At 53.4% G+C, this 17,865-nt stretch overlaps 1 protein-coding gene across 1 annotated transcript; it reads right to left on the bottom strand.

The window, feature by feature from the left end:
- Positions 1-1,018: 1,018 nt before the first annotated feature.
- N4BP3 (NEDD4 binding protein 3) lies at positions 1,019-8,960 on the bottom strand. Its single transcript, XM_080672771.1, has 5 exons — positions 8,713-8,960; positions 3,409-3,759; positions 2,643-3,170; positions 2,043-2,285; positions 1,019-1,919 (listed from the first exon to the last, which is right to left on the bottom strand). Exons 2-5 carry the CDS (start codon positions 3,727-3,729, stop codon positions 1,392-1,394), a joined length of 1,620 nt encoding a protein of 539 aa, XP_080528897.1. The 5' UTR covers positions 3,730-3,759; positions 8,713-8,960; the 3' UTR covers positions 1,019-1,391.
- Between the last annotated feature and the right edge of the window lie 8,905 nt (positions 8,961-17,865).

The raw sequence follows: 17,865 nt of genomic DNA, 5'->3' as shown, positions 1-17,865 counted from the left end.
GGAGGGCAGGGCACGGCCACTGGAAGCAAACTGGGGAATCTCTTCTGAGAAGTGCCTGCCCCACCAGAACAGACACTGGGAGGGGAGAAGTCTCTCTGTGTGCTGCTTCCCCTGGGGCAGAAAGATTCAAACCTGAGCCCCCATGCCCTGGCAGCCTAACAGTGCCTGGCAGAAGAGAAGCCCTCAATACGTGGCAGCAGTCACAATGATTCACCTGTAAGGGCGCCGAGCTTCACTACAAGGGCAAGGGGTGGGGAGATGCTACCTGCACAGCCAGTCTGGGTCTGTGCACCACGCCACCCTGCAGGAGGGGGCAAAGGCCCAGAGAGGAAGCCAGGTATCTGAGAGGCAGGGACTACTTTTCAGAATACAAATGAGCTCATATCTCACCCCTGCTTAAAAATACTCCAGGGTCCTCCATGCCTATGGGGAAATGTCCACGTTCCTTGCAGTGGCAAAGGCCCATTACCCACTGACCCACAAGCTTTCTCTGCCTGTCTCCCGCACCTTCCCAAAGCCCCATCTCTATGTAGGGGGGTGGTGAACCACAGCCAGACAGGAAGGTGAGAGGTGGGTTCTGGGAGGGACAGGTCCCTACAGGAGCCTTAGGGAGCTCCAGAAGAGGCTGTCTTAGGCTAACCCTAAACCCAGCAGGGGCCTGGGCACTGGGGCTGACTTTCCACCAAGAGAACGTTGCATGTTCTAGCAATGCCTTGGGTGACTTGCGCTTTTGTTTTCCTGGGTTCCCTGGCATCGTTCCTTCTGAAAAATCCCACTGGTGCCGAAGAAAGGAATTTCAGCCCACACGGCAGCTACGGAACCATGTGATGCTGGGGCAAGGAGGATGACTCCTCCACTTGCCAACACACGTGCCCAGCAGCTGTGCATACAGGAACTGGGTGCAACCTCCCACTGACCAGGACTCTGGGAGGAGCTATAGTCCAGGTCCACAGCCCCAACCCCAACCATCCTTGATCTAGGCTGGGGACAGGCCCAACGTATCACCAAGGGCCCCTCATAGAAAACGTGGTTTTATTCTGGGGGAGGCCAATGTTATTTTCCCAGCCTTCCTCCCTCATGCCTGCCCATCTACATCTTGAGCGCCTCATCTCCCACTCTTCCTTTCCTAGGGCCACACCTACTCCAGGAGCAGGCTGGGCCCTGCACGGGTACTTTTCAGCCAGGTGGGCCTGGGCCTGGCTCCTGCTGCTGGCACCCTACCCAGCCCACAGCCCCACTGGGATCCCTCCTCTCGGTGAGCCTCCCTGTCCCTGGCTGGCTTCAGCAGATTCTGCCCCAGATCAATGTCAGGAAGGAGTCGGCTGTCTCAGGGAGGGCTTGCCCAAGCCTTCTTCTGACAGTGCTTCTGCTGTCAGCTCTCTCCACTGGCCTCAGATCTTGGAGGACTCAAGCCGAGGACTCCAGGGCGTGGAGGGCTCCCGCAGCGCCTGCAATTCCTGTTCCAGTGCCTGGTTGCGGCGGTACATGTCCATGTAGCCCCCCTGGATCTCTCGCTGGTAGCGCAGCACCCGCTCCTTCTCCTCCTGCCAGGTCCGCCGCTCCTGCTCGAAGCGTAGCGCCTGCTCTTGGCCCCGGAGTCGCTCCTGCAGCAGCTCAGCCCGCAGCTGCTCAGCACCATCCCCGGCCTCACTGCCTCCTGCCTCCCCCAGCAGCCCTCGGCTCTTGCAGTCATCAGTCTCACAACTACCTGAGGCTTCCTCCCGGGGGGCCTGCTCCTGCAGGCTCCGCACAGCCTCGCGCAGCCGGGCCAGCTCTGCGTCCTGGGCCTGGGCTTGCGCCCGGCTGCCCCGAAGTTGTGTCTTTAGGTTGAAGATCTCAGCCAGCTTCTGCGCCAGCTCGGCCTGGGCCTCCCGCAGCTGCTGCTTCAGGAGGCTAATCTCCGCTGTCTTCTGGCACACCTGGAAGGGGCACAGGAGGGGCGAGCACCAAGCAAGGCTGGGTCAGGGGGCTGGTTGGGGGTGGGCAGAGGAGGGGGCTGCAGAAATGGGGACAGGAGAGTTCCTGAGAGCCCGGTCTCTCACCTCCCATCGTGCTTCCTCCTCTGGCCGAGTGTTGGGGTCAGCATCTGGGGGCCGATGCTCAGCGGCCAGGCCCTGCTGTGCCCGCAGCTCCTTGCGCAGGCGACGCTGCTCCTGCTGGGCCATGAACAGTTGTAGCTGGAGGTTTCTCTCGCTGCGCTCAGCCTTCTGGACCACCTCGTGCAGCCGCTCCAGGTATAAGCGCTTCAGCTCAGACAGCCACAGACGCTGGCGTTCCTCCAGCACCTGCCAAGGGAAAGAGGCACCTGATAGCCGCAGCCTACGTCCTATACCCAAAAACCACAGGACCAGGGCCCAACGCCCTGGCCACACGTGCCCTACCCTGGGATGCCCTCCAGAAGTGAAGTGTTCCCAACATATTCCCACCCTCCCCCCGCAGGGAGTCTCTCCCTCCCTCTTATACAACCCCAGCAAGAACCACGAGTGACCTGACATCCCACCATGTGGGGTGGGGGGAGAGGAGCTGATGCATCTCCTTCTTTCTCTCATGTCCAGAGTCATGTGGGGGAACTGGCTGAGGACACTGCCCAGTACTCCAATGCCAAGGGATAGAACAGGACCCCAGGCAGAGGCTGCCCTCACCTGTGTGAAGTGATTGACGCCATCCTGGTCACTGAGGCCTCTCTTAAGATCCTCACAGGTGTCGGGAAGCATGGCCACCACCTCCTCGGCAGTGTGGCAAGAGAGCTCATAGGGCGGCGGGGGCTCAGGCAGGCCGTTCAACCCGGCCAGTGGCCCAGCCTCCTTTGGGCTCCGAGAGGCACGATCCAGAGAGCCCCCAAGGTGGTTAATGTGGCCCAGGGAGGAACTGAAGGGGCCAGGGCCCATGCCAGGACTTCGGCTAAAGCTGCCCCCACTGGAGGAGTCAGACAGGCTGGGCTCGGGTTCGGGGCCGCCCTCGTCCAGGCTGAGGGCGTGCAGCAGCTGGGCACGGGCCTGTGCCTGGCTGGCCCGGGGCCCTGGGCTCAGGGGTGGGTGGCAGGCCAGAGTGTGCAGACTGCCGTTGCTGCGCCACAGCTTCTGGCCCTTGTGGGCCGCCAGGCTCTGCATGGACAGGAAGCCTTTCCCGGTGCCCGCCACAGGCTTGAACACCGATGGGCGAATACGGCACTGCCAGGAAGAGAGGGCAGGGTAAGGCCCTGGGCTAACAGCACTGCCCTACAATGCTCCCACAGCCCTTGGGGTCCTTTCAGACATGGAGTGCCTGCCAGTGGGAAGCAATGACCAGGCTAGTCTATAGCAGGACTTTCAGGTCCAAGCCCTGTCCCAGCGCCGAGGTCTCCAAGGAGGTCCCAAGTTCCCCCATCCCACCCTCCCACCCCAGGGAGGGGTTTGGGCAGAGGTGCACCTTGTCAAAACGTCCCCGCTCGGGCAGCGAGGTCTTGCTGAAGTCACCGGCCCGGGGATGTTCCTGGTAGTAGAGGGTGGCATAGTCGGCAGGCTCGTTCCGAGCAGCCCTCTTGGTGGTTTTGCCGTCTTTCTTAGGCAGGTGCAAGTAGCTGAGGAGCTCACGTTGGCCCAAGCCCTTCCGGAGGAGCCCATCAGGCTGGCGGGAGCCTCGGGATCCCTCAAGTGCTGCCCGTAGCTCTTCAGGGGAGAAGTCCTGCCGTTCCAACAGGCTGCCCACGCTGCCCATGGCAATGCCAGCAGGGCCTGGGGCTGTGTCCATGAAGTTTCAACACGGCACAGGCAGCTGCTTCTAGAGATCAAGAGGCTCCATCAGGGGCAGGTGGGTGCTTGCTGCCCACCTGCCCTTGATGCCCTAAAACCAGGTGCTTGTTCTGTGTCAGCTCCCCATCTGGCCCAGGCCCAGGAGAGGCAGCTATGGATATGGAGAGAATGCAGCACAGAATACCTAGGCTAGCAAGAAGGAGGGGCACAAGCCCTAAAGCCACCTGCCCGGTACCCCAGCATCAGCTAGCAGCTGGTGTGTGATTGGGGGTGGGGAGGTATGGATGAGGGGAGGCATTGAAACAGCAGGATGGGACCCTTCCCAGGACTGGGCCAGTTGAGGACTCAGGCTCTGTCTGACTCTGACCTTGCTCACTCTCCTGCTAGACTCCCCCCCACAATTTGGGAAGTAGGCAGAGGACACAGGGAACCAGGGCCAGCCGCCTCAGATACTCCATTCCTTCTTCTTTTCTTGGGAGAGGGGAAACCCAGTTCAGCCCTCTTCCTGCAGAGAGTGAGTTCCCCAAGGGAAGCACCTGGCATGGGTGGGGTTGCACCAGGCAATGTGAGGGATACAAACAGGAAGGGCCCGAGGGGAGGAAGGATGGAGGGAACAATGGCCACAGTTTCCGGAACAGGTGTTCACCTTGGGCCATGGTGAGAGGCAGGGGGAAGGGGCAGCCAGAGCCCCTGCCAGCCCTTACATATACGCTAGAGAGCCCACCACCAGGTGTGAGGATGGGGGCAGGGGTGTCTCTAAATCTTGACCCTGCATTGAGCCAGTCAGTGTGGGGGGCCTGGCTTCCTCATGCGTACAGTGGCCATGACAACTCATCACTCAGGGATGCCTAGAGAATGGGCTAGATAATAGAACAAAGCGCCCAGTCAGCAGCCAGGGTCAACGCAGGCTGACCAGAGCAGAGCTTAGCTCGTCAGACAATGAGCATTACTGGTGGGAGACTCAGTGACCAGGCTCCCACCTGTGCTGGGACCACACAGTGGAGGTGGGACCTGTCCCTAGTGCCCGGCTGGATCCCCTGTGCTAAGCCCAGTGCTCAGCATGCTGGATGAACCAATGCCACCTTCTCTCCCTCCCACCCAGCTGCTCCCAATCTCAGTTAGACCCCAGCAGGCACGCTGCAGCTGTGAGTCCCCCACAACCTCCCCAATATGCTGCCGGGACACCCACTCCCATCCCAAACAATGGTCGTTAGGAGGTTAGCCATTTCCAGGTTTTGTGTTTGTGGAAGACAAAGCTCTCTAGGAGTAAAAGGGAAGGAGGGTGCAGCCCTGCCCCCTCACATGTGGCCCTCCACCTCACCCTGGGCAAAAGTAACCTTCCCAACTCTTCCCTCCCAGGCCCCAGTTCCCTCAACACCTCCGGTGGTGTCATAGGCCACACAGGGTCAGGGGACTCTTCCAGGTAAGGAATAACAAGTGCTAAGCACCTACAGCGACACAGGGGTCTCACTGAGTCCTGAGACCTAGGTACTATCTATTTTTTTTAGGTAAGGACACTAAGGCTCTGAAAGGTGAAATGGTTTGCCCAAGGTCACAGAGCTGGTCAGGGTGAGGACACCATGGCTGCCAAATGACCAAGGATGTCACCCATGTCCCAAAGAGGTGGAATGGAAGCACTGATCTCCCAATCTGACACCACTTCACCATGACAAACCCACCCAGCACACTGTGTCTGAGAGGGCAATGAACTCCTGTCAGAGAGGTGGGACAGCAGACAAGCTGGTCTCCTGCCCTGCTCTCACACTGATTCTCCATGGGGCACCTCTCCTCACCATGCCTCAGTATCCCCATCTCTGAAGTGGGGAAAGACCCTGCCCGCCCTGCCTTCCTTATGGGATTACCGTGACAGTCACAGAGACAACAGAGGCAAAAGGTCTTGTGAACTGTAAGCCCAGTGCAACAAGGCGGGGTGGGGTGGGAGATGCCGATGGACGATGGTGACAGTGATGCCAAATACGCTCACTTCATCCCAAATACACACCATCACACCTTCCCCTGGGCAGATCCTCACTTCCTGTCTCAGGGAGCAATAACTGACATCCCCTGTGCCCCACAAAGAGTCTCGGTCTAGAGAGGCAGCCATGGCCATAACAGCATCTACGCCAGCCACACATATGTTGCAGTCCAGTCAGTGCCACCAGCAGCACAGAGGCTCCAATATTAGAGGACACAGCGCTGAGAGTCCAACGGCAGACAGTCACGCTCAAGGTCACCCACACGGCACTGAACACGCTTTGGGACACATAAACATAATAATACAGGAATACTCCAGCAGGAGAGACCAGGAGAAACCATCTAGTTCCCTGCCCAGAGACTAGATGCAGTGGGGGTTGTGTGTGTGAAGGTGGTGAGGGAGGCAGGAGGCCAGCTTCCCACCACAAGTGACTTGAGCAATTAGAAACAGCTATGGAGATGGAGGAAGAGGCATAGACAGCCCCTTTCCTTTGTCTTTCTTTAAGGCCCCCACCCTCCACCCCTCTTAAGTAACTTCTCTGGCTGTATTACCAGCTAGTACCTTTTCCTACAAGGGTCCCTCCACCTCCCCTGCCTCCCCCCAACACACATACATTCCTGTTGCTTGGAAGCCCAGGGACTGGCCTGACCAGACCAGGACAGCTGTGGGCTGGAAAGGATTTGGTGGGGAAGTGGGGGAGAGACAGCAACTGGGGAGGGATCAGAGCCTAAAGCCAGATGCCGCTAAGTGCCTGGGCTTGCTTGCTCTGGGGCCCAGAGATCTGCCCAGAGCTGAAAACTCCCCATAACCCTACAGGCTAGGTTTGGGCTGGGCCTTCTGCACAGGCCCCAAGTGGCCCCAACAGGTCCTTTACTCCCACTCCCATCCCCTAGCCCCAAGATTAGCCAGCAGACTGAAAGTCCTGAACACAGAGGGACATCTCTTTTGGACCACCCCTGGTGGAGCCAGGAGAATGGGCCTGGGGGAGCAGAGACAGAACATCAAGGAGGCATCCTGGCATCCATTAGTGGGTGCCTTGGTGTGTCAGCCTGACACAGGGCTACCATAGCCTCACAACACGCACAGGAGGGGAGTAGTGTCAACCCCCACTTCATAAGAGAAAACTGAGGTCCAGGTGTTGAAATAATGTGCCTCAGGTCATGTTCTGCTGCACAGGAGGAAGTAAGTGCACAGGCTCCCCACCATGTATCTCCTCTGGGGTGGGACATCCCAGAGCAAGTGGGCAGGAAGCTCCCACTCCTAACTCCGCTGCATCAGCCCCTCCTGAGCCCTGACAGCCCATAATGGGGTGTGTGGAGGGGGGGTGTCCCACCACCTGCTGGGGAATCAGTTTTGCTAAGGGGTGTGTCTGCAGCTGCCCCTGAGGAATGGGACTGGAATGTCCCAGTTCCAAAAGAGGGGGCAGTAGATGTTGAGGGGCCAGCAAGGGGGCATACCCTGGACACCCTGCAACACTTGAAGAGGCAGAGCCGTGTCCAACCCCTGCAGGAATGATGCTTTGTCCCACTATAGAGTCACTTACAGTTGCACGGCACTCTACAGTTTTCTTCAGCCCTTTCATTCCATCATCTCATCTCCATGAAAGCTTCGTAACTGCCGAGTAGCAGTTACTGTCACTCCATTTTACAGACAAGGAAACAGGTCCAGAAAGAGGAAGCAAGTTGCCCAAGAACCCACAGCGATAGCCATCCCAATTCCCTGGGCAAGGTCCTCAGCACTGCATCAGGCTATCCCAGCCAGGGGTCACCACTGCCCGCCATGGGCACTCATTGCTGTGTATGTTTGTCTGCCCAGCCCCCACAGCTGCTTCTCCCAAGGGCGTGTGCAACCATGCTGGGTTGGATTCCAGTCCCCTTAGCCTGGAATCCCTCCAGCCTGCCCCTGGATCAGGAGGAAATAGTGGCAGCACTGCTGCTTGGGGACTTTTAGCACTGGAAGCTGCTAGCTCTAGAGGCGGTAGTGGGAGCAGGCTGGTCGAATTCATTCACAGTCTGGCACATGCACACCCACACATAGCCAGCCAGCACAAGAGCCCTGCCCAGGAGGGCCATGGGAGGAGGCTGATCACCTAGTCCAGGATGGTGATCTCTGCCTCTGCCTCCTCCCCAGGCCAAGCAGGGAGAGGGCATGGTGGCCAAGGCAGAGGGACAGCCAGGCTGAGCCCCTGATGCAAAGGAGGAGAACCCCAATCTGTTCTTGGGGGAGAGTGGTGCCGGTGGAAGACGATGGGTCCCAGTTCTATTTCTGTACACAGCCAGAGCCCTGATTTCGGCTGGCCCTGGGCCAACCCTCACTTTGGCCAAAGGTTGTGGCGTTGCTCTGGCCGCCAAGACGTGGGAGCATCCCTGGTTGGGGGCCCAGGAGGCAAGCTGGCAGCTTCCGCCTGTACAGGGCAGGGGGGTTGAAGGACGAAGCGGGTATTGCGGAGGGGGCGGGAAAGGGGTCTCATGGGGAAGAAGAGGCAAAGGAGGTAGGCATCCTTTCGGAATTTGCCCTGGGAAAGCTGTGGCAGAGTCTGGCTAGGGCTCCCCAGAACTGCGGGAGGTCATTTAACTACCTGGGGGACGGGAGGGGCAGTCTCTTCCTGGCGCCTTCCTGGGGCCTGCCCGGAGCGGTTGGGCTGGGAGACAGAAGCCGAGGTCAGGCTCCCTTGCCAAGGGCATCTGCCCCACCCTAGCAGCAACACAGGGGTCCCGAACGCAGATTCACGTAAAGCGCGTTTGCGGGGATTGCGGAGAGCAGCATAACCTGCTACCGGCTCCTCCAGCGGAGCGTGTGGGTGGGTCCCTGATCCCGAACCTCAGTGCCTCGGTGCCCGGAGCAGGGGACACCTGGGCGCACACCGCACCCGGGCACCCCCGCCCACTTAGACGGAGACCTCGGCCGGCGGGGCTGAGGCTTGGCCAAGGTCGCCGGGAAAGGGGAGACCTCGCGAACGGCCCCACCCCCCGAGTCCAGCCCCGGCCCCTGGCGCGCCCCACTTACCATGCTGGCACCGCTCCGCACCCCGCGCGCGCTGCACTTCCCTCGCGCGGATGTGAACCCTCTCTCCAGGGCGCCGGTCCTGTGGAGACTGCGAGCCGGGCCGGAGCGGCTGGGTGGCAGACGTCGGGAAAACGCGGGCGGGCGCCGGAGCCGGATTGACGAGGGAGGGACGCGCTCGGTGGCGCTGGCTCGCATGCCCCAGAGGCGGAGGGAAAACCTGGCCTGACTCACCCGCGCACCGCCAGCCCAAAGCGTGGCCGGGGCCTCGGGATGTGAGGGGAGGGGACGAGGGGCAACCCCCGCCCACTGCCAGCCAACCTGAGCCCCGCCCAGGCCCCACGAGCCCCCTGCCGGCTGCTCCTTGCGCGGCGCCGCTCTGTACCCGCCCGCTCGGACCCTGGCTGGTCCGTTTCCGCGAGCGCGGACGACGCCCCCAAAGCGCGCTCCGCCTGCCCCGCTCCTCCTCCTGTCTTCGCGGTCCCTCTCTGTTTCCTGAGCAGCTTCGGAAAAGGCTCGTTCAGTCCATCACCTCCCTGATCCTCGCCGTGTTCTCTTAGGTAAATATTATCCCCTTTTGAGGCTGAGCAAGATATTACTCCTGAGAGGTGGAAATCCAGCAAATCCAGATGCCTTCAGGAACCAAATAATTTGAGTCGAACACTTGGATGTAAGACAGTAGAAAAAATGGAGACAGAGACAGAAATGGGTACATAAAGGCATTCAGATTGAAAAATATTAAACACCTGTGTCTTCCTCAAAAAGTGAAACAGAGTTATCTTCTGACCCAGCAATTACACTCCTAGGTATATACCCCCAAAAATTGAAAACAGGGACTCAAGTACCTGCACACCAGTGTGTGTGACGGGACTATTCATGTAGCCAAAAGGTGGACATAGTTGAAGTTGTCCACTTGATGAATGGATAAACACATTGTGGTATATCCATTCGATGGAATACTATTCAAAAGGAATGAAATGCTGATACATGAATGGAACGCGAGTTTGCAGGGATTGCGGAGAGCAGCATAACTTGCTGCCGGCCCCTCCAGCAAGTGAGCCTCCAAAAAATTATTGCTAAATGAAAGAAACCAGACACAAAAGGCCACATGTGTGATTCCACTTATAAGAAGTAGGTAAATCCATACAGAGAGAAAGCAGTTAGTGCCAGCCGCTGTGTAGAGAGAGAAATGAGCGACTGCTTAAAGGGTATGGGGTTTCCTTTTTGGGATGAGGAAAATGTTTTGGAACCAGACAGAAGTGGTGGTTGCACAGCATTGTGAATGTACTAAAAGTCATTGCATTGTACACTTTTAAATGCTTAATTTTAGGTATGTAAATTTTATCAATTAAAAAATAAAGACATTGCACACTCACCCGTGGATCAGATTTGGGCCATGGGTCACCAGTTTGCCAATTTCCTGTCAACTTAAGAAACATCCAAACATGTAGAGAATTTTTATTGAGTTTATTTGCACCAAACTGATAACATATGCCGGGAAGCAAGATCTCAAATGCTCCTGCGAATAACCGTTTACAATTTCTTTTATGCCTTTGAGATTAATGAGGGGAAGTAAGGAAGATTACATGAAAGTGGGAGAGAGCAAGGTAGGGATATGATTACTGAACATATTAGAAGGAGGGGTCTGAAAGGGAACATTTCCAAGGTGTGTTACCCTATATATGCACAGGAACAATGAACAGGGCTGGCTTACAGCAAACATAAGCCTTTTACTAAAGAAGTTACATGCCTGGGTCGTGACTACCCACCATGACCTGCTTAGTTAGGAATTTATGATCAGATCACCCTGTGAGGTTACTTTCCGGAGAACTATTTAAGAAAATTCAGTAGATACTTTGGTGTCAGCCCTTGAGGAGCCCCCAGTCTGGTAGGGTTACAAATTGATAAAAAACAATTCAACTGAGTAAATTTGAAGGTCTTTATTAAGCCATTCACAAATCAGCATCCCATCTAGCAACTAGAAGCGTTCTCGGAGAAGTTGTACAAAATGGAAGGATTTTATAGGCAGAAGGGTGGGGCGAGGGAGCTATTAGTGAAAGAAAAGAAAGGATTATTTTTGGACCAGGACATCTTTTCTTTGGGGGAAAAGACAGGAAGGGTTTTTATTATATAGATTGTCTCTTCTTTCTATGAGGGATGGAGAGGACCTATGTGACAGATTATTTTATTGGTTCTTGACCTGGAAATCCAGGAAATTCCATACTGGTTGATTAAGATTATGTTTCTGTGAGAAGTTGTGTGGATGAAAGGTGGTTCTATGGACAGTAACTTCACAAGGTGATCGGATCATAAATTCCTAACTGAGCAGGTCATGGTAAGTAGTCATGCCCCAGACATATAACTATTTTAGTAAAAGGGTTATCTTTGCCTTAAGCCAGCCCTGTCCATTTTTTCTGTGCATCTAGATTAACACATTTTTGAAATGCCTCATTTCAGACCACCCCTTCTAATACATGACTGCCCTCAAGAGAGCATGTAACCCATGGACACAGACAATAGGGTGGTGAAGGCTTGGGGTTGGAGGGTGGGGGCGGACTAGAAGGGGTCAGTGGGGGGCGGGAGGAATGGGACCTATGTAATAGTTTCAACAATAAAGATTTAATTTTTTTAAAAAGAGCACATTGCCCTAGCTGGTTTGGCTCAGTGGATAGAGCGTTGGCCTGCGGACTGGAGGTTCCCGGATTCAATTCCAGTCCAGGGTACATGCTCGGGTTGCGGGCTCGATCCCCAGTAGGGGGTGTGCAGGAGGCAGCCGATCGATAATTCTCTCATCATTGATGTTTCTATCTCTATCTCCCTCTCCCTTCCTCTCTGAAATCAATAAAAATATATTAAAAAAAAAAAGAGAGCCAAAACCGGTTTGGCTCAGTGGATAGAGCGTCGGCTTTTGGACTCAAGGGTCCCAGGTTCGATTCCGGTCAGGGGCATGTACCTTGGTTGCGGGCACATCCCCAGTGGGGGGCGTGCAAGAGGCAGCTGATCGATGTTTCTCTCTCATCGATGTTTCTAACTCTCTATCCCTCCTCTCCCTTCCGCTCTGTAAAAAATCAATAAAATATATTTTAAAAAAAAGAGAGAGAGAGAGAGAGAGAGAGAGAGAGCACATAATCTTGTTAACTATCCTGTAATCTGATCTCTGCCTTGCTTTCTCCCACATTTATGTAATCTTTACTTTCCCTCCTTACTCTCAAATGCATAAAAGAAACTGGAAACTTATTCTGAGGAGCATTTGAGATCTTGTTCCCCAGCATAATGTTGTCAGTTCAGCTCAAATAAACTTATACAAATTATCTACAGATTTGTTTTTTATTGATTGATTTGAGAGAGAACAAGAGAAAGAAACATCAATTTGTTGTTCTACTTATTTATGCATTCATTGCTTGATTCTTTTATGTGTCATGATTGGAGATCAAACCCAGAACCTTGGTGTACAGGATGATGCTCTAACCAACTGAGCTACCCCGCCAGGGCAAGAAATTCTCTACAGGTTTTAATGTTCCTTCTTTTTTTAAATCTTTATTGTTGAAAGTATTACATAGGACTCCCTTCTTTGCCCATTGACCGCTTCTAGCAGGTTTTAATGTGTGTGTGTGTGTGTTTTTTTTATTGTTTGAAGTATTACAAATAGTAGTACATATGTCTCCTTTTTTTTTCCCCATTGACCTCCTCCCGGCCTCCCCTACCCACCAGTACATGCCTTTACCTGCCCCTCCTCCCAGTGTCTTGTATCCATTGGTTATGCTTATATGCATGCGTACAAGTCCTTCGGTTGATCTCTTACAGCACCCACCCCCCAACCTCCCCTGCCTTCCCGCTGTAGTTTGACAGTCTGTTCAATGCTTCTTTGCCTCTGTATCTATTTTTTCCCCATTTCTTTCCTTTAAAAAATCTTGCCTCTGCAGACTAGAAATAAACATATAATAAAAAATGTTTGAGTCCCAATTTCAATGTCCAACAGTTTTGAGTCCCCGTTTCAATGTCAAACAGTTCCTTATGTGTACATGTCAGCAATGATATCTGGATGGTGGGCACATGGTGGCAATGCAGGTCCGACCCTCTCTGGTTTGGTCCTAGGCAACCTGCTGCGTCGTCAGCGTCTTCCATCTCTGGACTGTTTCTCCTCTTGTCTTCGTGGTTGGAGCAGACCTGTCAATTCCTCTCTGTTGCAGGAATCTACATGGTCTTGGAGTTGTTTTCTGAAAATATACAAACATATTCTCGACCAAAAGTTAATAAAGGAATCTTTTCTATATAATTGATTTGGGATCCTTTTTATTTTTGCCCAAATGATTTTCCTTTGTCTTATTTAGACACCATGTGTGTTTTTCATGGGTGTCTTGCTGTTAGCGGGTTTTAATGTTTCTTACCTCAGTTGAAACAGCAGTTAGATCAGGTATTAAATCTAGGTTAGGTATTGTGTACGAAAGAGGGCCACATATTGAACCTGACAAGCTCAGGGGAGGCCTGCGTGGTGGGCCTTGCAAACTCAGAGACCTAAAGTAATCGCACAGGATGGTCTGAAATTTAAACTTCCTCACTAAAAACAAGTTATGGCGGGTCTCATTCTGGGCTGAAAGCTTCCTTGACAAAGGTCAATCTTTGAGTGAGCCCATCTATTGTCTTTTTGCAGCTAAGATAACATACCTTTGGAATTTCAGACCCACTTTTTTCCAGACCCATCAGGGGACAGTCTCTCACAAGAGCAGGAGACCATAGAACCCTCATTGTTTTTTGTTAATCCTCACCTGAGGATATTTTTTCTATTGATTTTTAGAGAAAGTGGAAGGGACAGGGAGAGGCAGAGAGAGAGAAACATCTATGTGAGAGACATCAATTGGTTGCCTTCCGAAAGTCCACGACCAGGGTATCAGGGTATGTGCCATTGACCAGAATTGAACCCGGGACCCTTCAGTCCATGGGCTGATGCTCTATCCATTGAGCCAAACCAGCAAGGCCCTTCATTGTTATCTTGTTGCCCATATACCATCTCTATGTGCTGTAAATGTTAGCTATCCTGTACCCACCATGTAAAAGTAGTGTCTCTCTGGTTTTACTTTTTGTCCCGTCTCAGAGATTCCCCACTTTGCTTCCTCCTGCCTACCCAATCTACCACCAATGGATTTCAAATAGCCGCTTTATGTCTGCTCCTTCGGTTTTAGGGTATAAAATGCTCTAGAGCATTTTCTTGATCCATTGAGATTTTTGTTTCCTGGCAATTGTTAGTTTGGCTCAGATAAACTCATGACTTTTTCTTAGGCTAGACATTCTTTTGTCAACAGTATCATGGGCTTTTAGCAGGAGTGACACCATTTGGAGTTGTGCTTTTTTCCTTTAACAAGATAAAGGTTCAGAGCAAGAGCACTCTTGACCTTCGGGGAGACCTGAGGAAAGGCCTCACTGGGGAAGGGGCTTTTGTCAATGTCAGAACATTCAAATATCTAGAGAATTTTTTTAAAATATATATTTTATTGATTTTTTACAGAGAGGAAGGGAGAGGGATAGAGAGTTAGAAACATCAATGAGAGAGAAACATCAAACAGTTATAAACACTATGACTGTTCCTAATAGGGGATGTGCCCGCAACCAAGGCACATTCCCTTGACTGGAATCGAACCTGGGACCCTTCAGTCCTCAAGCTGACGCTCTATCCACTGAGCCAAACTGGTTCGGGCTCTAGAGAATTTTTATTTTTTATTTTTTTAATATATATTTTATTGATTTTTTACAGAGAGGAAGGGAGAGGGATAGTTAGAAACATTGATGAGAGAGAAACATTGATCAGCTGCCTCCTGCACACCTCCTACTGGGGATGTGCCCACAACCAAGGTACATGCCCTTGACCGGAATCGAACCCGGGACCCTTCAGTCTGCAGGCCGACGCTCTATCCACTGAGCCACACTGGTCAGGGCTAGAGAATTTTTATAACAATTTATGTGAGCCAAAACTGATGGCATGCTGGGAAGCAAGATCACAAATGCTCCGGAGAATGACAGTTTTGCAGTTTCTTTTATACATTTTGTTACTTGAAAGTGGGGGAAAGCAAGGCAAGGATTAGATTACAGGACAGTTAACAAAATTATGTGCTCTCTTGAGGTTGGTTTATCCTTCCAAGGGATTTGAAAAAGAGGCATATCAAATGTGTGTTAACCTAGATGCTCAGAAACAACGGACAGGGCTTGCTTAAGGCAAAGATAAGCCTTCGACCAGAAAAGGTATATGCCTGGGATGTGACTACCCACCAAGAACTGACCAGTTGGGAATTTATGATCAGATCACCCTGTGAGGTTACTTTGGGTCACTGCACTTGTCAGATTTATTATCAAACCCCATTTTCGTTCACATTTTTGCGATGGTACTTGAAGGACAGAAGAAAGCATTTCCATGGAGGAAGGGGTCAGGAGCAAGCATCTGTTGCTGGAGAAGGTTGCGCATGGTGGGGCAAAGGCAGACTTCCTAGTGAGCTCAGAGCCCTGGGGGTGGGAAAGGTCAGTGGGAGAAGGGAGCACAGGCGGCAAACTGGAGCAGACCGCAGACCGGAAAGGCCTCTTGAAATGGGGTCAGAAGCCTTTGAGGTGCTGAGAGAGGGAACTGTGAAGGGGGGGGGGGGGGCGGGTACACAGGCCTCTGAGGTGGTCCAGGCAGGATGCCCGCTGATTAGAGGAATCTCAGGGAACAGAAACTGGCCATGGAGGGCAGGGGCACTGGGGAGAGGAGGAGAGGGGAGTTGTTCATGTGAGGATTTGAAAGAATTGACTTGTTTGGGCAAGAAATTACAGGAAGCAGGGGAGGGGGTAAATTCTATGACATCTCAGATTCGGCTCCTCCCTTTTCTGTTGTTATAAACACTATGACTGTTCCCAGGTCTTCTGACCTCCAGGCCAGTGTGCAGGAGGGAAAGGAATAAGAAGACACCCCGGAACCCAGAAATGTCAAAGACAGAAGGGGAGAGGGTAGGAGGGTCCTGGCTGGATGGAATACCTAGTAAGTGGCTGCACACCAGAGCAGGGCAGCTGCAGGTGTGAGGCTGACAAGCCCTGGCATCTAGGCAGAGAGCTTGTCTCCCACCTATACTAGGGCCTTCTCCAAAGTGGGGGTTGCAGAGTGCAGGGGGCTGAGGTAGAGAATAGCCTGGCTCCATTCCTCTAGCAGAGTTGTCATTCAAATAAACGAAGGTCAGTTTGGCTGTCTGGCTCAATGGTTGAGCATCGACCCATGAACCAAGAGGTGGCTGGTTCCAGTTCCAGGCCCTGAAGGGGGCGTACAGGTGGTGTTTCTGTCTTATGGATGTTTCTATCTCTCTATCCCTCTCCCTTCCTCTCTCTCTAAAAATCAATAAAAACATTTTTTTTTTAAAAAAAGCTCAGGTACCCAGCCCCCTCCAGGCTGGATCATACTACCTGTCCCCTGACTCCTCCTACACAGGATCCAGACTCCAGGCTGCTAAGAGCACTCCCTTCCCCTCCCCAGAAGTTGGGGAGTGAGCTGGCCTGGCAGATGCTCCCTCCTGTCTGATTTCTCGGAGCCCTTTGAGGTTGTCCTTAGGAAGTGCAAAGCTGAGGGGATCAGCTGGGCCAGGGGAGAGGCACTTTTTGCCCCATCAATGTCTCCCCGTCTCCCTCCAAGCACCCTGCTCTCTCATGCCTTCCTATGCATACTCACAAGCACGAACCTTAGGGCGTAAACCATAGAGCGTTACATTGAACCCCTGGGTAGCCTCAGTCCATCCCCCTCTGATAGAAAAATTGAGGTCTAGAGAGGGGACATGACCTGTTCCCCAAAACACTAGGCTGCCCTCCCTGCGTCACCCTGGTGGGGAGGAGCCTTTGTTCACCCCTGCTGACCCCCGTGCCAGTCCTCCCTGGTGACCAGGGCAGCCCCAGGCCTCAGCTAGTTCCTGGCAGGGCTGGGTCTGGAGGCTGGTTTCTTGTTGCCTAGACTGGTGCTCACTCTGTGTACCTGCACTCCTCTCTGTGCAGGCTGCCTCTTGTTCTCATCTCTGTCCCCTTGGCCCTTTGCCTCCTCTGTGCCTTTCTGAGGCCTTTGAGAAAAGAAGATGGTCTGGGCAGAGGTAGACCGTGAGAATCCACAGAAGCCAGGCCTCTGTCACCCTCTGAACACTTGCCTGGGCAGCAGGGGGACCTTTATACAGTGAACTTTGCTCACCTTGCTGGGCTCACAGGACAGACACCCCTGCCTGGATTACCTTCCCCAGCTTTGGCATACTTGTGGAGTTGGCTAAGGAGCCACACTGCCCAGATGCCAGGAGGTGAGGCACTTTGGGCACCAGGCCAGGGGAAGGGAAACCAAGCTCCCTTGATGCACCCACTTCCTGAATCAGCTGACCTTGGGCAATTTAATTTTTCTCTCTGCACCTCAATTTTTTCTCAAAAAGGGGATCATAATTTGGCTGGGAGGATGAAGTGAAGTGACATCTATAAAGCACCCAGGGCCTGGCCTGGCCAATGGCTGGCACCCGTAGTGCTAGTTTATCCTTCCCCCTTCTCCATGTGTGGAAAGTTTGTCAGAAGAACAAAATGCTTGCCATGGAGCCTGTCTTAAAGTGGCCAGGAAGGCTGTGTGCTGTCCCCACCCAGCACACACTCATGTCAGCCTGCCTCCTGGGCTGGGTAGTATGTGCACCATGCTGCCTGCTAGTGGCCAAGACTGTAAAATCCTGGAGCTGCCGTGGAGAATAGCAATTGCCTCCTTTGCTCTGGCCACCACCTCTGGCTTCATCACCTTTCTCCCTGACTGTTGCAGCAGTGTGCCTGGGCTCCCCACCACCCAGCCATCGCCCACTCTGCCCCAGAAGGCACTTTCCAGCCCACATATTCTCTGTTCCCACACTTCTATGCTTGAGATGTATCGTCCCAGCCTCAGGACTGGTCCTCGGGCTTTCTCTTTCCAGCCTGGCCCCTGCTGCATGTAGAGGACTGCCTCAATGTCCGCACCTGTAAGTGCTGGTTGTTGGGAGAACCCAAATTACTGACTGCATCCTGTGTTGCTTCAGCAGCACTTACTTGTCACACGTCACCAGCATTTCTAAGTCACCTGTCTGTTACCCCTAGGAGACAGGGAGTTCTGAGCCCACAGGATTGGACTCCAGTTCACATTCAGACCCCCCAGGGCCTCCT

The sequence above is a fragment of the Plecotus auritus genome (assembly GCF_963455305.1).
Source record: "Plecotus auritus genome assembly, chromosome: 6".
NCBI lineage: Eukaryota > Metazoa > Chordata > Mammalia > Chiroptera > Vespertilionidae > Plecotus > Plecotus auritus.
The sequence above is the reverse complement of the archived record's forward strand: the minus strand, read 5'-3'. Positions and strand labels throughout refer to the sequence as shown.